The sequence below is a fragment of the Heptranchias perlo genome, chromosome 22 (assembly GCF_035084215.1).
Source record: "Heptranchias perlo isolate sHepPer1 chromosome 22, sHepPer1.hap1, whole genome shotgun sequence".
NCBI classification, from domain to species: domain Eukaryota; kingdom Metazoa; phylum Chordata; class Chondrichthyes; order Hexanchiformes; family Hexanchidae; genus Heptranchias; species Heptranchias perlo.
Genome location: NC_090346.1, coordinates 31,291,183 through 31,316,810, shown reverse-complemented (window position 1 = coordinate 31,316,810; position 25,628 = coordinate 31,291,183). Strand labels below are relative to the sequence as shown.

The following is a 25,628-nucleotide window of genomic DNA, read 5'->3' as shown; positions in this document are numbered from 1 at the left end:
TTCCATAGAAAGAGATTCAGATAATAGTTAATAGTTTTGCTTCTGAATTATCATATATGATCATGTCTTTTTCAACCCCATATCATTCAAAATCTCAGTAAGAAGTCAAAAGAAGCACAATCGATTTTTGTTAAATAATTTTTGGAAATATTTTACTATTTTCATAGTGGTGCACTAGTCATAGAATATGTAGCTGCATAATGAAGAAAGGAAGAAATACTGGCCATCTATTCATAATTTCGTGGTAACTCTTTTTACTCTAGCAAATTGTGCAAATAACCTCAATTTTTAAATCTGTCAATCTCAATAAATTTTGTTGGATTTTAGCTGTGCTACTTTGTGGAATGCAATATAATTTTACAACTTCAGTCAACTGATCATGGAAGGTATTGGTGGTTATTGCAGAATAGTTTTTGCCATGAAGCATTTCTCTTCTCAACTGAATAGACTGTATGAAGGTAAGAAACTTTGTGGGGAGAAGTGGGATGAAGGTAGAGAACAGAAGAACAGGGAGCAAGCCATACGGCCCCTCGAACCTCCTCCGCTATTCAATAAGATCATGGCTGATCTTCTACCTCAACTCCACTTCCATGCCATAATCCCTTGAGAAGAAGAACTAACACCCGAAACTACCTTGGCTTTCCTGTTCCTGCATAACCTTAAATTATTAAAGAGAGATTTGCATTTACGTACCATTTTATCACATGTCTCAAATTTCTCCAAGCACATCACATACAGTGAAATACTTCAAATGTAGAGCCTGTTGCTGCCTAGGCAAAGGGAGGGGGAATGTAGAGGTCTGAGTCAGAAGAGTGGAGAAGGAGGGGTTATTGGGTGGGAGGAGGTTGCAATATGGCAGTGGGCCAATTTATAGATAAGGACAAAGGTTTTAAATGAGATTTCTTAGGGGACCAGGAGCCAATGTAGCCAGCGAGGACATGAGTCATAGGTGGGTGGATCTTGGTGTGTCACAGGATATATGCAGCAGAATTTTGGACATGTTGGAGTTTGGAGGGTGAAGATGGGAGGAAAAGCAAGAAGAGCATTAGAGTGGTTGACTACGAAGGTGACGAAAGCATGCTTAAGGGTTTTAGTTGCCGGGGGGGGGCTAAGGTCAGGGTGGAGGTTGTAAAGTTGCACAGTAAGAGGAAGTAAGAGGTCTTGGCGATGGATAAGATGTGGGGTTTAAAGACATATTGCCATGATTAGATAGTGTGGTTCAGCCTGTTATAATGCCCAGTAAGGAAATGGAATCCGTGTCAAAGGAGCAGAAATTGTGGTAGGGCTGAAGACGATAGCTACAATCTTACTGATGTTGAGCTGGAGGAAGTTGTGACTCGTCCAAGACTTTATGTTGGACAGGCAGTTTGTATAGCATAGTGGTAGTTCAGGGGTTGAGAGAGTTGAGCAGGTATGATTCAACTTGTATGTGGAAGTTGACCTCTTGCCTGCAGATCAAGTTGCTGAGGGGTAGCATGTAGATACAGAAGAATGGCTTTGGATAGATCCTTGGGAGACCTGGCGGTAATGGTGCGGCGGGGGGTGGGGGGATTGTCCAATGGGAATGAGATGTTAGCTGTATAGACTATAGAGGCCCCAAGTTTGAGCCCTGGCCAGCCTTGAGTTGGCTGATCATAGCTGGGGTGGCAGTAGGAATATTACTATTAGCCTCATAATGCCTTGGTTAGTCAGGTAAAAACCAGACAAAGTTCCTGCTCCTGACTGCAGTCTGGTAACTCCTGTTGGAAATGCATATTTGGACGGCAGGTGAAGAAAAGTGGCCTGAAATTCTGAGGAGGTTCCATTGGTCCCCTGTTGTAACTGTGGCTGGAGACCAGCAGAACCCACAGGAAAATCTTGTAAACAGCTGAAAACTCTCATTTACGCTATTTCACTGGGGGTTATGCCAGGAGACCATTCAAACCCCCACAGAATTTTAGAGCTTGAATTTGGCTTGCCTGTGATGAATAGCCTGGCAACACTCACTGTCTAGCCTCAAACAAGAAAAATGGCAACTTGGGCAAGATAAAGAAGGGCACACGAGAATGTGGACAACACCTTCAGAAGAAGAGGAGGGGAGAAAATTGGCAGAGAAAAAGGAAGTAATGGAAAAACTTTTCACAACCTTCAATCAAGCTTCTGCTGTGAAACAATGCCTCTTGGAAATCATGCCCAAATTCATGAAAGCTGAAGAGAAAATAGTTGAATTAAATAAGGTTTTTGTTTATTATGTGGTTGAAAGGATGGACATAAAGCTGTCTTGTTTTCATGATGATGCCATTGTGTTTCTTGAGCTCAATCTTGGGAGGTGACAACTAAGTACTTCGGCTGAAATGTTGCTGCAGAATTTGCTGATACATATGGGATTATCAACTATAATATTGAATTAGTGACATTGTCACAGTCCTGTGACATAAAATGTTTGCTTAAATTTCCTTTAAATTAAAAAGAATGTTAGTTGCAGATGATACTGTTAATTGTACATAGAAGTTGAAATGTAAAATTAACCATCACTCGCTGAACCAGAGGTATGAGAGGATGCATTATGATTAAGCTATGACTTGCCTATTGCCAATCTCCTGCTGGGGTTATGCCAGGAGACCTCTGTCAATTTGCCCCCGTTCTTTCAATACTCCAGCAACCATCAGTCAAGTTTTAAAAAAAATCCTTGTTACAATTGTCTTCAGTTGCACTGTGCTTTAATGTACCTAATAAATAAGAGGAAAATACATCAGTAATCACGAGCATCTTTAACTCCTCCTCTACTCTTCTCCCCCCCCACAAAATGCCACAGTTAGATAGGTTTTTGGAGGAACAGCCTTGGCCTCTTTGCATACTTTTATGTTATTTTCTTCGGGATGTTTCTCAGGGCCCTAACACTGTAGGCAGTTGGATACTGGGAGACAACATTATACAACAGACTAATTCTGAGTAAATCAACAGGTATGTCAGTTGAATTGGGCTTGATGTTCTAAAATGCAAGGCTAGTTAAGTGCCCCTCAAGTTCAATGACAGCTGGAGTCATGGCTAAATTTTCAGCATCACTGAAAGTGAATGGATCATCTTGGTGTTGCTTTGTTGTACACTTGAATCCATTTCATGCTATCACATCTTACTTCCTGCCATTCTAATCCTCTGCACAGTCCATCATTGCTGATCCTCTGAAGCACCAATTGATGCATTGAGTGCTAATGATCTACAATTTTTACCGTTTGTGCTACTATATGGAATGTGCTGATATGTTCTTTTGCAATTTTCAGGATCAAAATATCCTTGGTGCCAATCAACATAAAGATGCACTCTTTGGTATCATTTAATATTGCGTCTCATTTTTAAGCAGACTTTGCCACGTTTGGTGTCTTACAATTTATGAGTCCCACTACAAATGCATTCAAGAAATTCTCCATTTTATTCATAGAACTATGTACAAAAAGACCTGTTTGGCATATTCCAGAAGGAGATTTCCATGGTTTTGTTTCAGGGACAGGGAATGTAAAAATCAGACTTTTGGTAGTATACCCCTCCCTTGTTCCTGTATGCAGTTCTTCCTTTTTCCCTCATTCTTTGAGTCCTGAAGAATTTACAGATGGAGCAAAGATGATTCACCTTTGTCCTGCTTAGCAATTAAATCCTGGTTCTTGGACATAAGAGTTGATCCCACTTACACACCAAATTTCTGTCTTCTGTCTCAGGCAGCTTCCATCTAATAGCCTAGACCTTGAATGATCAAGACCTTTTATCCTCAGAAATCCTCTTGGGCTATAAGAACATTTGTGATAATAAATTGAAGAAATTTATAGTAATTAATGTACAGATACACAAATCACTAAAAGTAGCGGCACAGGTTAATAAGGCCATAAAACAAGCAAATAAAGCACTGGGGTTCATTTCTAATGGGATAGAATTGAAAAGCAGAGTAGTTTTGTTAAACTTGTATAGAACCTTGGTTGGACCATACTTAGAGTATTGTGCACAGTTCTGGTCTCCATATTATAAAAAGGATATAGGGCTCACTTCTGTAGAAAAAAGAAAGCTGAGGGGTGACCTGAAAGAGGGCTTGCTTTAAGATTATGAAAGGGTTTGATAGGGTAGATGCAGAGAAAATGTTTCCACTTGTGGGGGAGTCCAAAACTAGGTATCATAAATATAAGATAGTCACCAATAAATCCAATAGAGAATTTAGGAGGAACTTTTTTACCCAGTGAGTGGTTAGAATGTGGAACTTGCTACCACAAGGAGTAGTTGAGGCCAATAGCATAGATGCCTTTAAGGGGAAGCTAGATAAACATGAGGGAGAAAGGAATAGAAGGTTATGCTGATAGGGTTAGATGAAGAGGGGTGGGAGGAGGCTCGTGTGGAGCATGGACCACTTGGGCCGAATAGCCTGTTTCTGTGCTGTGAATTCCATATAAATAATTTGCCGTTTGCTGTCAAGATTAATTGCTTGATTCTATATTTTGTGAGATTCCACCAGTTTTTGAGTTTCAGCAACAAGTATTAAATCTTTGTTAAAACCAAATTATTTACATACTCACAAACAGCCATAGCAGTAATCCACTTTTATTTATAATTAACTTATTAGGAAACATTCTCATTTCATGATTTACGAAAGGAGCTCAGAAGTCCTATCTCAAAAGACATTCTTTAATGCCAAAGCGATATTGCAATTTGGCTCTGTGCAAACTTACGCATTCACCTTTTGGACCACGTGACTTAAAGCTCCAAAGATAGAAACCTGACTTAGATTCAGCCTAAGATTTATTGGTAGAGCAAACCTACCTCATCTGGCAATATTTAGGCTTATTCTAGGTTTCTCCTAGGATGGTGTCCTACTGTCCTCTTTCCTAAGAAATTATTATTATTTAATTCTGTCTGCTCCCATGCTGTTTGGCAGTTCTATTGCAAAATCTACTTTGGCCTTCTATAGATTTTGATCAGAGCCTATCCAAAAGACTATGTAATTATCTCTCACATTGGGTTAAAAGTCTTGAGCTTCCAGTTTCTAAATTTAAGATGATCCATGTGGCTGATTGTATGCATGGGGGAAAAACCCTTAGGAATTGCTGAGGATCTTTTGAAACATACAATTACAATAGGCTAACATTAAACAAGTTAGATTTAAAAACTATCTCAAGGTACCAGCCTTACAACGATGCTTACAATTTCACCCAACATTACGATTAATATCTTTTTGTTAAAGCGGACTTTATTGATCTCTCAAATGCCTCATCTTCTTTGAAGGCTATCACTTAGTCATAATCTTAATAGTACCTGGAGGATGTGGTAGCAGAACATTGCATTACTTACCTTTTTATAGAGGTTTTTTATTCTTCAAATGGAAGCATCTTCTACAGACCACATATCAGCCAAAAAAACTCCAAATCTGTTCCTTTCAGAAGAATCTATTTATAGTTGTTATTGGAGTATTACTATTGTTACTCTTTTCAATTAACATCATTTAACTTCCTCGTTAAAAAGAACTGGCAATGCCCAAGAGAATTTTCCAGTGTTTTGTCACTGACTTGACCACTTTAATAAATATAATGTAATTTTGAAACTTTAATAAAAGCAACCCTGTAGTTCCTGTACGTACCTTTTAGGGTTTAGATATGTTGTACTTACTGTTGCTGTTACAGTAGACTATATTGGTCGTTAATGAGCAAATACCAAAGAATTTACATGAACCAAATTAGTGCCTGAATAACCATTTCCATTTACGTTGTGAGAAGGGAGGATAATGAGTTGCTCTGCAACATTGTGATGTCATCAATAACGAAAACATCTCAAAGGATCTTGTGATTGTCCCCTTTGGTTACTTAGAGTTATTCTAGTGGTATGTGAAGAATGATGATCCTAGATAACAACTTTTTTATCATGTGAATTTTTTTTTGATTATCACGGTGAGGCAAAATTTTACATCTCAGCAGCACGTGGCCCCAATTTCAACTCCCCTGCCTGGCTGAAACCGGGATGGTGGGTGCAGTTAAAATGACGGCAGTGACTTACCCCCTCTGACTCCGCTGCCTTCCTGCCGTGGGCCAATGTTAACCTGCTCTTTTGAGCAGGCGATCAGGACACCTGGACAAAGGCAGCGGGGTCTTGTTTAAATAGGTAGATTGGGGCCTGATGGTGTCATTGTGACCTGATTTGCAATTTTAGTTGGAGGCCAGAGTGGTGGAGCAGCAACATCTTCCTCATCAGTCCAAACCTGTCGGGAGGGGGGTCATGGCCAGAAGGTGTCCAGGCAGGTGTCTTTAATTTTTTTTTGGTGTCCTTGGCCAGGAGCCCTTGCAGGGAGCCTTGGGCTTCCTTTGCCATGGGCTCCTCCCTCCTCCCCCATTCACATTAAGATCGGCCGGGCCTCCGATTTCCTGGGTGTGCCGCCCGCTTCGGGGTTTGCGTGAACTGTACCGCCCTCCCGTTAAAATCGGGGCCACAGTCAGTGTCAAGTACACATATCTGGAGCATGTAGTAATGGAACAAAAAATAGGTATATTTAGCATATTAGATGCAGAGTGAAGTTCATTTGTTCTGTCTAAACAATGGGCCGGAAATCGCTTAAAAAATAATGGTGAGCTCAGCTGTGCTCACCGCTGTTAGTGGCAAAATCGAGGAGCAAGTTTCGGCGTTTGGACATGCGCAGTCAGATCCGGAAATCTGGAAATGCTCCTCCTGGTTCGCCGGTGGTATGGCAGCTTCACGTTAAAGGAATATCACTGGCTAGAATCAGTATATTCAATGGACCAGTGCCAACTTGCTCTCCTGCCCAGCTGGAAAGTAACTAATATCGCCACAAAACAGGTATGCTTAGAAATACCAGGTCTAAACTAAGTTTTAACAGTGCGGTTAGTCTTAATGACTGCCAACAATTAAAAATTAACTTTTTAAAAAGTGGAGTCTCATTACTCCTTATTTTAATAGCTTTTGGTCATTAAAAAAATATATATTTTAAATTTAAAATTTTTTAAAAATAATATTTTAATTTTTAAAAACTTTTTCCTTCTATCCCTTTTATTTAATTCAATTATTTCTTACCCCCCTGTTTTTTTCGCTGTCTGTAACTGTCTTTACAAATGATTTTATTGCATCATTCACTTCTTGGATTTTACGTTCCAGCTTGCAGAAACTGTTCGCAGCTTGTCAAAAATGCTACAATCTGATTGGTTGAGGGGAAAGAGTGATCCTCTTGCTTCTCCCATGGGTCTTAGCTTCGCTGGTGCTAATGCTGGGCTCTTCTCCACTTCCCATTAGAGGAAGTGCACCCAGTAAAGACCCCCGGTAAGTTAGTGGGTTAGTATCAATCTATGGAGCAGTGAGCACTGTTGGTTCGCCGTGGGAGCAATTTCTAAGCCAATATGCCTCGGCCCTAATCAGAAGATCAACCTACCCCACCAACCATCCTGTGAAATTGGCACTGAACTGAAATGAGACTGCCCAAAACCATTTTAGAAAAGATCCTGATGGCCACAAGATTCATCTCATTTGCGTAGGTTGGATTTGAACCCTGGTCCCAGAGGACAGTGTTTAATTCACAGTGCCACTCATTTCCCCCCCCCCCTCTTAAGTTTCCATTTCAATGAAAGACAAATTAGTACATTCCATTTTAATACACTCTCAGTAACAAGGATTATTGGAATTATCAAACAGCATAGACCAGTTGGGACGAACGGCCAGTTTCTGTGCTATAAATTCTATGTAAAAATTTCAAACATTTTACTTCTTAAAATTTTCAGTGGAATATAAATTCATTCCAGCAAATTTACATAATAATTTCTTCATATTTAATGACTGAATACATGTTTGATTCTGTATATATTTTTGTCCCAAGTTTGTATCTGCCTGTGCCAGGAATGTGATGGTCCTCTCCTTGTATTTGCTAGCTGATAGCTGATTGATTCATCTAATGTTCTATTTTTCAAATCCTGAAGTTATTGAAGTATATTATGTTGGACAAGAATGGAGCTGGAAATTCTCCATCCCTTGATACTGTCTTGTCAAAATGATTGATAACTTCCACTATCTCTTGATTCAAAGGCATTACTTTCAACTTTGTGCAGGTGAATGGCATTTTCTGATATATGTATAGTTTCCAGTGCTGTTAGCTACAGCCTCATCACCATTTTCATTAATTTATTTTTCATTAATTTTCAAATGTGAATGAAAAGACTGTAGTTCGTGCAATTAATTTACAAGAGGGTGTACTTTTTTTTAATTACTGGACATATTGTAGTTGCTCTTGTCTCCTTACAGCAGAAGCCTTTTAATGTGGGTTTATAATATTCCCTTTATCCAATAACTGTTAAGTAAACTGTATCAGTAATAGCAATATCAGCAGATGCTACGATCTCATCCCAAAGCCTTGTGATTTATTACTAAATGAGTTGTTTAATATTATGTTATGTAATGCAAGTACAGTTCAGTGAACACACAGAATATGCCTGCCATTTAGTTACTGACCATTATCTACTGTCTACTCGCAACATGGGAATTCTGCCAAATCACCATATGGGCCATACCTTAAATTAAGACATTTTTAATAAATGATGAAGGCATTCAAATGTAATTAGAATTTTAATTTGGGAAATTGTTTCATTATTACTTATGTGGAAGAAAATTCTTCCTGTTGTTCTTGGTTGAATTAATCATATCTGTTCATTTGGATAATTGGCCAGTTTTGCCGTCAACAATTCTCTGATAAATGGCTAAAACAGCTAACAAACATTAGGTTCTGCCTGTTGCATATGAAAATTGGAAGTAGAATTAAATGCAATATTGGAATTGGTGGTTTAATGAAATACAAGCCACTGAGGGAAGGATGTGTAACTTCTGAGCAGAGTGAGTGATGTAGACTTGATTGGGCCCTTTATTTTTAGATACTCCACTAAATCTCATTGTTTAATCTTACTTACATCACACATTCTAGTGTCTATCAGCCATAAAAAGTACATTTGATATCAAAATATTGTTAATAGTTTTGTATGATTAGAATGGCAGTTAAAGAGCTGAATGCACATTAATCAAGGCCTAACCTCGAATGCTAGCATCATCATTGTTATGTTGGTTGGCATTCCTCTGTCCTATAAGTCCAAGTGGGAACATTAGCAAGAAGGAATAATGGAAATATGATGAGAGGAACAGGCTGGGGGAAGAATGGAGACAGCAAGGACATGCTAATGTTGGTGCATCCATCTCTCTGCCTCAGCAAACATGCAGGTGCAACAAGCAGTTAGGAAAAGCAAACATGCAGGTGCAGCAAGCAGTTAGGAGGGCAAATGGCATGTTGGCCTTCATTGCAAGAGGATTTGAGTACAGGAGCAAGGATGTCTCACTGCAGTTATAGAGGGCCTTGGTGAGACCACACCTGGAGTATTGTGTGCAGTTTTGGTCTCCTTACCTAAGAAAGGATATACTTGCCATAGAGGAAGTGCAGTGAAGGTTCACCAGACTGATTCCTGGGATGGCAGGACTGTCATATGAGGAGAGATTGGGTCGAATCGGCCTGTATTCACTCAAATTTAGAAGAATGAGAGGGATCTCATTGAAACATATAAAATTCTGACAGGGTTAGACAGACTGGATGCAGGGAGGATGTTTTCCCTGGCTGGGGGCGTCCAGAATGAGGGGTTACAGTCTCAGGATACGGGGTAGGACATTTAGGACTGAGATGAGGAGAAATTTCTTCACTCAGGGTGGTGAACCTGTGGAATTCTCTACCACAGAAGGCTGTGGAGGGCAAGTTACTGAATATATTTAAGAAGGAGCTAGATAAATTTCTAGACACAAAAGGCATCAAGGGGTATGGGGAGAGAGCGGGAATATGGTATTGAGATAGAGGATCAGCCATGATCATATTGAATGGTGGAGCAGGCTCGAAGGGCCGAATGGCCTACTCCTGCTCCTATTTTCTATATTTCTATGTTTCTCTCTCCTCCTTTAAGACGCTCCTTAAAACCTACCTCTTTGACCAAGTTTTTGGTCACCTGTCCTAATATCTCCTTGTGTGGTTCGGTGTCAAATTTTGTTTGATAACGCTCCTGTGAAGTGCCTTAGAACATTTTGCTATGTTAAGGGTGCTATATAAATGCAAGTTGTTGTTGTTACATGAATGTTTCAAAGTAGTGTAACAGAAAAATAAGCCAGTTTCGAGACTATGGGGCAAAAGGTTTCTCTCTCTTAAGCAACCTTTTGAAAGTTTATTCTACATTTTTTTCCTCATTGTGTGTATATATCTGCATAAGTGGTCCAAGTTTAGAGAAAGCAAAATGACTGTGTACAGCCAGTGTAACATTGCCAGCTCACATTGTACTTAGCAGAACATTGTTTTAGATCCAAGGAGTTGTACTCACATGAGTAGGCTAATTATAAACTGCAGCATTGATGCATGTCATCTGAGGCATTAAGTTGAGTCCTGATATTGCCCTGGAGACCATGCAGTGTTACTCCATAACCAGATCATAACCCTGGATAGACCTTTCTGGAAGTAACATAATCAAAAGTGGACTGGCAACTCTATATTGGGTTTTTGTGCTACAATATTATATACCTATCTAAACAATGTGATTACTGAATTGAATTACCTTGACCAGATAGAATTTATCATTGGGGGGTACTCCTTTAGCAATGCATGCGGCCTCATTCATCATTTACTTACAGATGAACAACCTATGGAACTCTGCTTACATATACAGAAAAAATCTCTAACCTAATTCAGAGACCATATTAATCTCTTTTTTTTTCTACTCTGATTTTATTTCAATGATTCTAGTGAGCGTCATCTAACTCGGAAAGGTTTGAGCAAATGAATATCCTAATTGCTAAAGGGAATTTTCTGTGTGGTAACCAAAATCTTTGGTTTAATAACCAATTATGAGGAGGACAGTTCAAAATGCTACACTGCACTTACACTCTGCAGCTTGATTTTTTCATCACTTTTTAGGGCAGCTAGCAGCTTTTGGGACAGCTGTTGATTTTGTTGTTTTAATTTTTGGGCGTTTGGCCGTGACCATTATGACCATTAAATCTGACCAGTGCAGTCGTACAGCTCCCAGGGAATTCCCTTCGATTGCGGCATATAATTGACTTCTTGTATGCTATGCAAAGTATTATAGGTTAAAAGGATTTTTATTTAAATAAGTTGGGTTCTATTTAAGCTTTGTGTGTGGCGGGTTTGTGTCAATTAAATGAGCGAGTCATTTTGAAGCCTAGGAAATAAAATAGTGCTATTTGGAGATCTTGTGCTGGATATGTCCTCACTCAAATCTATTTTTTTATATTATCTTATGCTACCAGACCTCCCATAATTGCTTACAATGAGTTGGAAGATGTGCTATTTTGGAACAGGGATATTGTACTATGTAGTGCACAATGTATTACAAGGGCCATTGATTTATAGGCAATGAATAAGTTAAATTCTGTTTTTCATTAATGGTATTCTGGGATTTTCCAAGTGTTTTGTGAAAACTGAAAATGAGTGGCCTTGATAATTTATTTTTATGTGCTTACTTTTTTAAAGCCCAGGCTACAAGGCAAGATGGTAGATAAGATGTACCAGGTTGGAAGTATATAACTGGTAAATAGCAGTACTGTGCGAGTGGGGCGGGTTGAGGAACATGGCAGCAGTGTGGTTTTGTAGAATTGGGGATAAATGTGAGGTTTGGCATACTGGTATATATTGCTTAAATCAAATTATTAGAAAATTGAAATTGTTTTAGCATTAAGAAATTACTGAATTATCAGGTGTAGGCTGGGCTACTGTGCATGGAAACTACAGACCTTGTGTAATGTAGATGGGTCTTGGGCACTCGACAGAAAGACTCTCTTTGAAGGGGATAAAAGAGAATACTGATTTAATTCCTTTCTTCCCTTCCCCCTTTTGATTGAATGGTTCATGGACCTTATCCTTTTGAGGAATTCCTTCTTTGTTGTTTTTATTTTCTGCCATTATAAACTTTACTGATGCCAACTGAAGGGGACAGTGTGTTATTTTTCTGTTGAACTGCTCCCAAAATGCCACTGATCAGATGTATCATGCTTGCTAATCAACGTGGCCTAGTAGAGTGCCTCTACATAGCAACTACTTTGTTTTTTTTTTATCCTGCTCTAATGAGGAGAATCAAGTGCGTCAGCTAAAGGACCCATCAAAACTTTTATCATATGTGATCTTTGTTTACTTTGTTCATTGTACAAAATTATATTGGTCTGTTGTCATGTCCTGTTGGCTTTACTTCGAAAATTCATAAAGGAATAGTTACAAAGAAAAATGTTCAGCTTGCACTAGATTTTCTAGACTCTTTTATAACAATGATTAACTTCTAATATTTGTAATTCAACCTATTTAATCAGTCCTGATGCAACTGAATTGTAAGTTAAATTCATCAATTTTCTTCTGTTCTCCCTGAATTTGTTAATTCCTTGTTGGGGAAAGATTGCATACACTAAAGTGTAAAAACCGTATTAATAATTTTATAAATAAGTGCAGACTCATCTCATTTTTCTTTCAGCCCCAGGCCACCAATTCCCCTGTCTCTCTTGTTGTCAGAAGAAGAAGCAGCCCTTGTAATTCAGTCTTTCTGGAGAGGTTACCAGGTAATGTCCTTTTCCTTGTATTGTTTAATTTTTGACCTCTTGAGAATTTTTTTAAAAGTGGTTTAGTTTTCCTCAATTTCCTCAGACTTTAGGTTACATACATAGCACTTAGTTTCACCTTGCAAGTGGCTATTCTGGCATCTATTTAATATTTACCATCGTATAGACGAATCACTAGTATTTCTACATTGAAATGTCAGCCTTAGCTCAGTGGTAGCACTTTCTCCTCTGAGTCAGACGGTTGTGAGTTCCAGTCCCACTCCAGAGACTTGAGCATATAATCTAAACTGACACTTCAGTGCAGTACTGTCAGAGATGCTGTCTTTCGGATGAGATGTCAAACCGAGGCCCCATCTGCCTTCTCAGGTTGATGTAAAAGATCCCATGGCACTATTTGAAGAACAGCTGGGGAGTTCTCCTAGTATCCTGGCCTATATTCATCTCTTGACCAACATCACTAATACAGATTGTCTGGTCATTATCTCATGGCTGTTTGTGGGACTTTGTTGTACGCAAAGTGGCTGCCACGTTCTTTTTTATTCGTTCGTGGGATGTGGGCGTCGCTGGCGAGGCCGGCATTTATTGCCCATCCCTAATTGCCCTTGAGAAGGTGGCAGTGAGCCGCCTTCTTGAACCACTGCAGTCCGTGTGGTGACGGTTCTCCCACAGTGATGTTAGGAAGGGAGTTCCAGGACTTTGACCCAGCGACGATGAAGGAATGGCGATATATTTCCAAGTCGGGATGGTGTGTGACTTGGAGGGGAATGTGCAGGTGGTGTTGTTCCCATGTGCCTGCTGCTCTTGTCCTTCTAGGTGGTAGAGGTCGCGGGTTTGGGAGGTACTGTCGAAGAAGCCTTGGCGAGTTGCTGCAGTGCATCCTGTGGATGGTACACACTGCAGCCACAGTGCGCCGGTGATGAAGGGAGTGAATGTTTAGGGTGGTGGATGGGGTGCCAATCAAGCGGGCTGCTTTATCTTGGATGGTGTCGAGCTTCTTGAGTGTTGTTGGAGCTGCACTCATCCAAGCAAGTGGAGAGTATTCCAACACACTCCTGACTTGTGCCTTGTAGATGGTGGAAAGGCTTTGGGGAGTCAGGAGGTGAGTCACTTGCCACAGAATACCCAGCCTCTGACCTGCTCTTGTAGCCACAGTATTTATATGGCTGGTCCAGTTAGGTTTCTGGTCAATGGTGACCCCCAGGATGTTGATGGTGGGGGATTCGGCGATGGTAATGCCGTTGAATGTCAAGGGGAGGTGGTTAGACTATCTCTTGTTGGAGATGGTCATTGCCTGGCACTTATCTGGCGCGAATGTTACTTGCCACCTATGAGCCCAAGCCTGGATGTTATCCAGGTCTTGCTGCATGCGGACTCGGACTGCTTCATTATTTGAGGGGTTGCGAATGGAACTGAACATCCCCATTTCTGACCTTATGGTGGAGGGAAGGTCATTGATGAAGCAGCTGAAGATGGTTGGGCCTAGGACACTGCCTTGAGGAACTCCTGCAGCAATGTCCTGGGGCTGAGATGATTGGCCTCCAACAACCACTACCATCTTCCTTTGCGCTAGGTATGACTCCAGCCACTGGAGAGTTTTCCCCCTGATTCCCATTGACTTCAATTTTACTAGGGCTCCTTGGTGCCACACACGGTCAAATGCTGTCTTGATGTCAAGGGCAGTCACTCTCACCTTACCTCTGGAATTCAGCTCTTTTGTCCATGTTTGGACCAAGGCTGTAATGAGGTCTGGAGCCGAGTGGTCCTGGCAGAACCCAAACTGAGCATCGGTGTGCAGGTTATTGCTGAGTAAGTGCCGCTTGATAGCGCTGTCGACGACACCTTCCATCACTTTGCTGATGGTTGAGAGTAGACTGATGGGGTGGTAATTGGCTGGATTGGATTTGTCCTGCTTTTTGTGGACAGGACATAACTGGACAATTTTCCACATTGTTGGATAGATGCCAGTGTTGTAGCTGTACTGGAACAGCTTGGCTAGAGGCGCAGCTAGTTCTGGAGCACAAGTCTTCAGCAGTACAGCTGGGATGTTGTCAGGGCCCATAGCCTTTGCTGTATCCAGTGCACTCAGCGTTTCTTGATATCGCTTGGAGTGAATTGAGTTGGCTGAAGACTGGCTTCTGTGATGGTGGGGATATTGGGAGGAGGCCGAGATGAATCATCTGCTCGGCACTGCTGGCTGAAGATGGTTGAAAACGCTTCAGCCTTGTCTTTTGCACTCACGTGCTGGACTCCGCCATCATTGAGGATGGGGATGTTTGCAGAGCCTCCTCCTCCCGTTAGTTGTTTAATTGTCCACCACCATTCACAAAGTGGCTGCCACGTTTCCTACATTACAACAGTGACTACACTTCGAAAAGTACTTAATTGGTTGTAAACTTTGGGATGTCCTGAGGTTGTGAAAAGCGCTATATAAATGCAAGTTCTTTCTTCTTTCATTCTGAATGTCACTCCAAATACTATCTCTAGAATACTTCAGTGGTGACCAATTCCATAGTTTGCAGAGAGTAAGCAGTGTCAATATTTGTAAAATTGTGGTTAAAATTAAAATTCCACATAATCTAAAACTGCTATATTGGTGTTTAGCCCAAGTATCTACCAATGTAATTACAATTACTTGAAAAATGAACAATATAGAAGGAGAAAGAGATATACGATTGCTAATAGACTTGCCACTTTGCTGCTTCATAGTGACTGGGTCTAGTGTCAACAAAGCAAACAGAATGATGGACAATATAGACAAATCACTGCACTTAGGAAGCATAGGATGACATACTAAAACTGTTCAGAGCTGTGATCACAGCACAATTCATGTACTGCATTCAGTTTGGTCACTGAGATATAAAGGATATCTCTGAGTCTTTAATCTGGCAGGAAATCCTAACACCATGGCTGAACTGAGGCAAAAATGGGGCAAATAACATCAATGCATGGGATCTAAAACTAAAGCTCCACAATTTATGTAAGCAAGCACCCTTTGAAATAATTTTTATGTTACCTAAGGGAGAAATAGGTGTATGTAAGGTGCATGTAAAAGTGTGATAGATTACTATTTCACTTGCTTAGAATGACTTTTGTTAAATTCCTTTTTGTTTTGACTCTCCTGTCAATCATTATTTTTAATAAAAGAAAAAAATTGTGCTTTTAGCTTTATATCAATAAAACCAGGCAGAAGCCAGATTCGCCATTATTTTGCCTACAGTTGGCAAGGGAAAATAACAAGGTAGGCTCCCAAGAGTGAAGTTGTGGTCTCATTAGAGCCATAATGCTATTTCCTGTATGTTTTCACCATGGAGCTCACATTAATTAATGAATAAAGCTGCAGGAAGGTCACACACTTGCATACAGTCAAAAATTAGCCCAAAGTCTTTACTGTTCCATTTTCTTTTTTTAAAGCCTAGTTTTTAACATCTGTATTGATTGTACAAGTTTTAAAAAAAAGCTTCAGGAAGGCTACACACACAAAGGCAAAGCCATTCTGAATCAAATCTTAATTTAAGAATACAAAAAATATCAACAAATATTTTTTGTGAGAAGATGGCACTAAAGATAGATTTTTAGCTTCTGGTCTTTAGATTAAATTTACCAAAGATAGAAAATATTCAGTGTGAATATGAATAATTGCGATAATTTTATTGTTGGATTAGGAGCAAACATTTAACTATATATCCTTAGATCAGAAATTCTGTAATGGGAATGAACAGGATGAGTTACACATGAATTATGCTTTTTTTTTAGTAGGAAATCATGTGGAGCTGATCATATTGCATTAATAAAAATCTTGGTCTGATTAAAAAAAATAAATTAAGTATTAACCAAATTGCAACATCCAGAATCTACATCACTTCAGCCTTGATGAGGAGATTGGAGTTTCAATCTCAGACTCAACAGACTTTTGTACTTGGGCTTCCCCTTGTTGCTCAAGTGCATCTCTGTAGACTAACCAAATAATGTTACTGATGACCTCAAGATGTCCTTGGGCTGGACCATCCATCATCCCACCCGAGGCTTGCATGGATGGAAGAATGAGTAAAACAGCATTAACAAAATCAGTCTATAAAAGATACAAAGCAGATTTTTTACTGGAGGGGATGGAATGACTGCTATCTAGTCACCACGTCTGAGTTGTAGTAATGTCTCGTTGTAGAAGTTAACATTGCATCTGTGTGTTTTATTTTCATGTTTCAACATCTTATAGACCCCGTAACCATTAATGTTGTAAGGGTTTAGCAATTTCACAAATGGTATAATTTTAGATGGTCATAGCCTGTTTTTTAACCTTTTGTTTTATGGAGTTAGTTTTAATCTCTGCTATTGACAGTTATTTATTGATTTTCTCACAAGTGTAACCTTTCCCTCGAAGGCATTCAAGAGAAATTACATGTGTATCAGCCAAATACAATTATTTGAGCTGTTATGAAATAAAATTGTTCTAATGGAAACCCATATATTTATAACCATTAATTGTAAGAAATAATTTGGACAACAGTAAAATTACTATATATTCTTTAAATTGCACATTCTAAAAGGTAACCAATTTCAGTAACAAAAAGCTAAACAACCTTGATAACATGCATAAATAGTGTTTTTGAATGAGCTTTTTTAATAAATTCAAAAAATAGAATGCTATTGTGCAAGACTTCAAGGCAAAATTACTGTCTAGTGGTACTGACTGCCACTGGTCTTTAAATAGAACACATCATTGCTATCAAATTTTCAATGCTAGGAAAAAGCAGTTTAGTGAGTCCAGTTTAGTTAATATATTTATTAGGAAAAGCAGAAAGATAAAATTTGACAAGTTGTACTTTTAAGTAAAATGTACACAGAATAAGTGGATATGTACAAATAATTTAAACAATACAGTGAGGCAAAGAATGTCTTAAGTCAAACATAAAAAAACAGACTGCTTAGAATGAAAATCATGTTCTGTAGTGAATAATAAATACAGTGATACAGAATGCATGGCTGTGTCTTTAGGGCAGCTTGAAACTATCCTAAGGCTGGCAATCTCCCCATTCAGAGTATTACATAACTGGACTGCGACATTGAAATAACTGCAGTGTACTGAATGTCCTTTCTGCATTGAGGTTGCTATCTGAACTTCACCTGAGGGTCTTTACAATTTATCCTTTTTCAACTGTCAGGGGTTGGGTGTATATCATGGAGCTTTTTTGAAGTCAAAGATTGTTTTTCACAAATTTTTATCTTTTTAAAAGAAAAACAGTCATCCCCATGTCTTCACTTGCCGAAATTCATAAATTGTCTTAAGTTAACATTTGGTGTACAACATTCGCATTTTCTAAAAGTGAGATATTAGGGCAGGTTTTCTTAGACGTAGAGACTCAGGAACACCTACAGAGAAAGCACGGACAATTGGAAATATGAGCAGGGACCCACAATGCTGGGGCTCTGCTCCAACAGCACTCACAAGAGCTTGGTCCCATGACTGGCAGATGTCCCTATAGCGCTGTCCCTCAGGCAAATGTTTGCATATGATGTCACAGGAAGCTATGCCCCAGCAGTGGCAGTTGCATATCATGGGCAGGCTACCATCATAAAAAGGAGCTGCTGTGAAAAGTTAGAGTTGTTAGAGTAGCGTGAGGCCTGGAGTTGTGTGAAAGTGGCCAGGGTGATTGGGCTATGATAGAATCATAGCATGGTTACAGCACAGAAAGAGGCCATTCGGCCCATTGAGCCCTTGCTGGCTCTTTGTAAGAGCAATCCAGTTAGTCCCAGTCCCCCACTGTTTACCAGTAGCCCTGCAATTTTATTCCCTTCAAGTATTTATCCAATTCATTTTTGAAAGTCACGATTGAATCTGCTTCCACCACCCTTTCAGGCAGCACATTCCAGATCATGACTACTCACTGCGTAAAAAAAGTTTCTCCTCATGTCGTCTTTGGTTCTTTTACCAATCACCTTAAATCTGTGTCCTCTGGTTCTCGATCTGTCCCCCCTAAGAGTAAGTGCTTAGCCTCTGCTCAGTGGCCCATCAACACCTCACGATTATCCTACCAATCTGTGAAATAGCCCATTTGGAATACCACAATACTGTGCTGCCTCTTATACTTCTTTTGGAAAATAAAGTAGCACATATGGAGGTGGATACCAGTACACTGCCTCAGGACAGCAGAATTAATTTTTGTATACTTCAGTTATGAATAAGAGTAATTGTTTAGGCGGTTGATTTCATTTCTTACCCTAACTAAGGTTTGAATATTTGCTGGAGTTAATTTTTCCTGCAGTCATAGGAACAAAGAAACAGGAGTAGGTCATTCAGCCCCTTGAGTCTGTTCCGCCATTCAATTAGATCATAGCTGATATGTATTTTTAATCTATCTACCCGCCTTGGTTCTGTAAACACTTAATACCCTTCCATAACAAAATCTATCAATTTCAGTTTTGAAATTTTCAGTTTTGAAATTTTCAGTTGACCTACCCTCATCAGCTTTTTAAGCAAGAGTGTTCCAGATTTCCACTACCCTTTGTGTGAAGAAGTGCTTCCTGACATCACCCCTTAATGGCCTAGCTCTAATTTTAAGGTTATGCCCCCTTGTTCTGGACTCCCTCACCAGAGGAAATAGTTTCTCTCTATCTACCCTATCAATTCCTTCAATCATGTTAAATACCTCAATTAGATCACCCCTTAATCTTCTATATTCAAGGGAATACAAGCCTAGTCTTTGAAACCTGTCCTCATAATTGAACCTTTTTAGCTCTGGTAGTATACTGGTGAATCTGCGCTACACCCCCTCCAAGGCCAGTATATCCTTCCTGAGGTGGGATGCCCAGAACTGAATACAGTACTCCAGATGGAGTCTAATCAGAGCTTTACATAACTGTAACAAAACTTCCACCCCTTTGTATTCTAGCCCCCTTGAGATAAAGGCTAACATTCCATTAGCTTTTCAAATTATTTTTTGTAACTGTCCACTGGCTTTTAGTGATTTCTGTACTTGGACCCCATAATACTTATGTATCATGTAGAATATTTTAAACAGTAGATTTTCCCCCCACCATGCTACAATGTCTTGCTTCCTTATGCTTTAAAATATATATTCTAAATTAAAACAACATTAGAAAACAAAACAACAGACCATTAGAGCTGTTTTAATCAGCTATCTTTCAAATAACCCTGAAATAAGACCAGTGATGAGAAATAAAAAAAATAACTTTAAATCATTTTCCCATGTATTTTAATGTATCCGATTGTGTTGTGGCAGGTCCGCTGTGATCCAGAGGTACAAGAGCTGCGGCAATGGCAAAAAGAACTGAGAGAAGTGAACAGAGGTTATAACAAAAAAGTCATTCAATTTTGGGCTGAACAGGAATCTAAAGGTAACATCAGTTTGTATCAATCCATGCACTTTGGTGTACTGTATAAGATAACCTTATCAGATTTCCAGAGGGTAAAATTCTAAGACAGACCTGCAACTAAAAACCAAATTATCATTCCGTCTGTTTGTCTGTCAACACTAGTTAGTCCCAGTCAAACTGGGACAGCTAGTCACTGTTACATAGCACCTTTTAGTTGAAAATATCTTATGAGCATTAAAAAGCTAATTATAGCACCATGTGCAATTCCCCACAAGTTCCCAATATAGGATTATCAGTGAGACAACAAGTGAGAGCTAGGCATTTTCCTAATGGGTCAGAAAATTAAAGGTCAGATTTCACCTTTCACCCACTAAGGTTGCTCTTATAAACCTCCAAGTGGCTGGTTACAGAGAACCGTTGATAAATGTCTGGGAGTGGATCATCTACCCATCTCCTCAGATAGGAATTGTAGTATAGTACAGGGAGAAAAAAGTTACATAAAAATGACATGCCTTTAAAGTTTAGTGCACAAATAACATCAAATAAAATTTTATCTATTTAATAAATATACTGGCAACTGAATATTTCCACATTACCATATCTATAGGAATTCCTGTATTCACCAAGGCCCCAATGTAAATTCAAATGTGGTCAAGAAAACAGCAGACCCCCTCTTGATTTCAAAATAGCTACCAAGATTTTCCAATTGTTCCTGCTCCTGGTATTGTTCTGTAGTATGCTCAACTGCAGCTTAAGTTCAAGGGGGTAATTTTCACTTTCACTACCAGGGCGGTAATCTGGTGGAATGGATTGACTGACCATTGCAGAAGCCGCCCTATTTTCATTCCATTGATTTCAATGAGATGGAAATCGGCTGGGCTCGAAAACAGGCATGAGATCTACTCCATCAGATTACTATCCAGGTGGTAAAGGTGAAATTATCACCCAAATCTCTTCAGACAAGGTAGAAAGTAAGATACAGGGATAAAGCAGCAATGGGTAAGGAAGCAGGAGAGATACAAAAAGCAGTCCCCACCTTCCATCCTGTGTAAGAGCTATTACTACAGACTAGTGCTCAGTTATTTATCTTTTGTTCTCTTTTGCTGATGTTCACCCTTAAGGAAAATGTTTTGAGTATATTCTGATTCTGAATTGGTTAATCCAATTTTTCTCCTTCCCACACTTGTTTCCTGAGTTGGACACTAATGCTGGGGTATAAATTCAAAAGCAGCGTTTAACTACTAGCACCTATCTGAAGTGGCAATTTTTCATATATGAACTTAGGTGATAAATGTTACTGAATTATTAAACCATAGTGGTCATCACAACTAAATCCAATCCTGTCCTTACTCAATGGCCCCTCCAGTACAGTTGTGGAAAATGATAAGGAGCCTTTTCATGTTGATGTACGGGTACGGTGGTTATGTTACTGGACTAGTAATCCAGAGGCCTGGACTAATAATCCGGAGTCACGAGTTCAAATCCCGCCACGGCAGCTGGGGAATTTAAATTCAATTAATTAAATAAAATCTGGAATTGAAATACTAGTATCAGTAATGGTGGCTGTGAAACTACCAGATTGTCGTAAAAACCCATCTGGTTCACTAACGTTCTTTAGGAAACCCTGCTGTCCTCACCCAGTCCGGCCTATATGTGACTCCAGACCCACAGCAATGTGGTTGATTCTTAATTGCCCTCTGAAATGGCCTAGCAAGCCACTCAGTTGTACAATCTCGCTAAAAATAGTTATAATAAGAATATAACCGGACGGACCACTAGGCACCAGACATGACAAAGGCAAACCAAGCCCAGTCGACCCTGCAAAGTCCTCCTCACTAACATCTGGGGACTTGTGCCAAAATTGGGAGTGCTGTCCCTCAGACTAGTCAAGCAACAGCCTGACATAGCCATACTCACAGAATCATACCTTTCAGCCAACATCCCAGACTCTTCCATCACCATCCCTGGGTATGTCCTGTCCCACCGGCAGGACAGACCGACCAGAGGTGGCGGTACAGTGAGGAGGGAGTGGCCCTGGGAGTCCTCAACATTGACTCTGGACCCCATGAAATCTCATGGCATCAGGTCAAACATGGGCAAGGAAACCTCCTGCTGATTACCACCTAGCGCCCTCCCCCAGCGGATGAATCAGTCCTCCTCCATGTTGAGCACCACTTGGAGGAAGCACTGAGGGTAGCAAGGGCACAGAATGTACTCTGGGTGAGGGACTTCAATGTTCATCACCAAGAGTGGCTCGGTAGCACCACTACTGACTGAGCTGGCCGAGTCCTGAAGGATATAGCTGCCAGACTGGGCCTGCGGCAGGTGGTGAGCGAACCAACACGAGGGAAAAACTTACTTGACCTCGTCCTCACCAATCTACCTGTTGCAAATGCATCTGTCCATGACTGTATTGGTAGGAGTGACCACTGCACAGTCCTCGTGGAGACAAAGTCCCGTCTTCGCACTGAGGACACCATCCAACTTGTTGTGTGGCACTACCACCGTGCTAAATGGGATAGATTCAGAACAGATCTGGCAGCTCAAAACTGGGCATCCATGAGGCGGTGTAGGCCATCAGCAGCAGCAGAATTGTATTCCAGCACAATCTGTAACCTCATGGCACGGCATATTCCTCACTCTACCATTACTAACAAGCCAGGGGATCAACCCTGGTTCAATGAGGAGTGTAGAAGAGTATGCCAGGAGCAGCACCAGGTGTACCTAAAAATGAAGTGCTAACCGGATGAAGCTACAACTCAGGACTACATGCATGCTGAACAGCGGAAGCAACATGCTATAGACAGAGCTAAGCGATTCCACAACCAACGGATCAGATCAAAGCTCTGCAGTCCTGCCACATCCAGTCGTGAATGGTGGTGGACAATTAAACAACTAACGGGAGGAGGAGGCTCTGTAAACAACCCCATCCTCAATGATGGCGGAATCCAGCACGTGAGTGCAAAAGACAAGGCTGAAGCGTTTGCAACTATCTTCAGCCAGAAGTGCCGAGTGGATGATCCATCTCGGCCTCCTCCCAATATCCCCACCATCACAGAAGTCAGTCTTCAGCCAATTCAATTCACTCCACATGATATCAAGAAACGGCTGAGTGCACTGGATACAGCAAAGGCTATGGGCCCTGACAACATCCCAGCTGTAGTGCTGAAGACTTATGCTCCAGAACTAGCAGCGCCTCTTGCCAAGCTATTCCAGTACAGCTACAACACTAGCATCTACTTGACAATGTGGAAAATTGTCCAGTTATGTCCTGTCCACAAAAAGCAGGACAAATCCAATCCGGCCAATTACCGCCCCATCAGTCTGTCTCTATCTCCACATCATCAACAAAGTGATGGAAGGTGTCATCAACAGTGCTATCAAGTGGCACTTACTCACCAATAACCTGCTCACCGATGCTCAGTTTGGGTTCCGCCAGGACCTCTCGGCCCCAGACCTCATTACAGCCTTGGTCCAAACATGGACAAAAGAGCTGAATTCCAGAGGTGAGGTGAGAGTGACTGCCCTTGACATCAAGGCAGCATTTGACCGAGTGTGGCACCAAGGAGCCCAAGTAAAATTGACGTCAATGGGAATCGGGGAAAACTCTCCCATGGCTGGAGTCATACCTAGCACAAAGGAAATGTTAGTGGTTGTTGGAGGCCAATCATCTTAGCCCTAGGACATTGCTGCAGGAGTTCCTCAGGGCAGTGTCCTAGGCCCAACCATCTTCAGCTGCTTCATCAAAGACCTTCCCTTCATCATAAGGTCAGAAATGGGGATGTTCGCTGATGATTGCACAGTGTTCAGTTCCATTCGCAACCCCTCAGATAATGAAGCAGTCCGTGCCCGCATGCAGCAAAACCTGGACAACATCCAGGCTTGGGCTGATAAGTGACAGGTACCATTCGCACCAGACAAGTGCCAGGCAATGACCATCTCCAACTAGAGAGACATCAACAGCACGTCCCAAACCCGTGACCTCTACCACCTAGAAGGACAAGAGCAGCAGGCACATGGGAACAACACCACCTGCATGTTCCCTTCCAAGTCAAACATCATCCCGACTTGGAAATATATCGCCGTTCCTTCATCGTCGCTGGGTCAAAATCCTGGGGCTCCCTTCCTAACATCACTGGGAGAACCTTCAGCACATGGACTGCAGTGGTTCAAGAAGGCGGCTCACCACCACCTTCTCAAGGGCAATTAGGGATGGGCAATAAATGCTGGCCTTGCCAGCGACGCCCACATCCCATGAATGAATTTTTTAAAAAAGAAATATTCCTCCACTCTGGAGTCTTTATAGCTTTGTTTTACATGCACACCCCAGGATTCAAGGTTTGCAAGACCTTTTGGAAGGCCTGAGCAGCAACAGCCGTTACCAAAAGTATCTTTATTGCCTTCCATTGAAACTATAAATGGTGTAAAGTTTGCTTTTTTTTGTCCAGAAGGGAACATTGAGAATAAATGCTTGAAAGTGATCCTTAAGGTTCACGGCTTTGATCCATTCATTATTAGTTAATCTTCAAAATGTGGTCTGCAGTTCTAGAAAGAAGTTCTAGAAAGAAGTTCGACAGGCATTCACCTGCATAGGAGGACAGTTTCAGATTTTAATTCTCATATATCCGTGCCAATTGAGCAAGACTCAGTATCTTTTTATATAGAATTACATGGTAATTACAACACAGAAACCAGTCCATGGTGGTGTTTATCCTCCACACAAGCAGTCATCCTAATCCCATGTGCCTGCCCTGTTGACATATTCCTTCATTCCCTTTTCCTACAACCACTTATCTAAACTACTCTTAAATGTTGACATTGTCTCTCCTTCAATTACTAACTCCTGTAATGCATTTCACAGCCTCACAACCCTCTGTGTGAAAATAATTCTCCTGATCTCTGTCCTAAATCTTTTACATTCAATCTTATAAATGTGTCCCTCGTTCTAGACCCCTCAACCACTGAAAACAGTCTGATTCTATCTATTCCGTCCCATCCCTTAATAATTTTAAACACTTATTAAATCACCCCATAATCTCCTTTGTTCTAATTAAAACAGCTCCACTTTTTAAAAAATATTCCTTTGTATTTGTATTTACTCATACTCCGCAGACTCACTAGGATGCTGCACTGTACCCTCCATATTATCTCAACATCCTTCTTATATAGATTCATATGCCTCTTTCCATAAAACCCAGTATTCTGTTTGCTTTTTTAATGGCCTTATCTACTTGAGGTATACGTTTAATGTCTTGTGAACCTGAACACCCAAATCCATCTGCTCCTTCATCACCCATCTTTCCCCCATTCAGGTGTAGTTATTACTTTTTTTAACCAAAATACACCACCTCACATTTACTGACATTGAATTCCATTTGCCACTTTTGCCCATTGCACCATCTTATCAATATCCCTTTGCATCTTCCTTTGATTCTCAGAATTATTTACTGTGCTTCCTATTTTAGTATAGTCTATAAAGTTATACACCGCTCCCCCCAACCCAATATCCAAATCATTGGTGTGCACAATGAACAGAAGTCGTCCCATTACAGAAATCTGTGGGACACTGGTACCCATTTCCAACTGTCTTTAACTCCTCCTCTCTATTTCCTCCCTTGCTACCAGTTTTTAATCCAATTTGTTACCTGTCCCTTAATTCCATACCCCTTAATCTTCTCCATTAGCCTCCTGTGTGCTACCTTGTCAAAGGC

The 25,628-nt window shown here is 40.6% G+C and overlaps 1 protein-coding gene across 1 annotated transcript in view; it reads left to right on the top strand.

The window, feature by feature from the left end:
* iqck (IQ motif containing K) overlaps positions 1 to 25,628 on the top strand; it is a 128,135-nt gene that overhangs the window by 62,185 nt on the left and 40,322 nt on the right. Inside the window, exons 7-8 of the mRNA XM_068003196.1 lie at positions 12,501 to 12,585; positions 19,824 to 19,938. Coding sequence (XP_067859297.1) covers positions 12,501 to 12,585; positions 19,824 to 19,938 — 200 coding nt within the window. The remainder of the gene's footprint in view (positions 1 to 12,500; positions 12,586 to 19,823; positions 19,939 to 25,628) is intronic.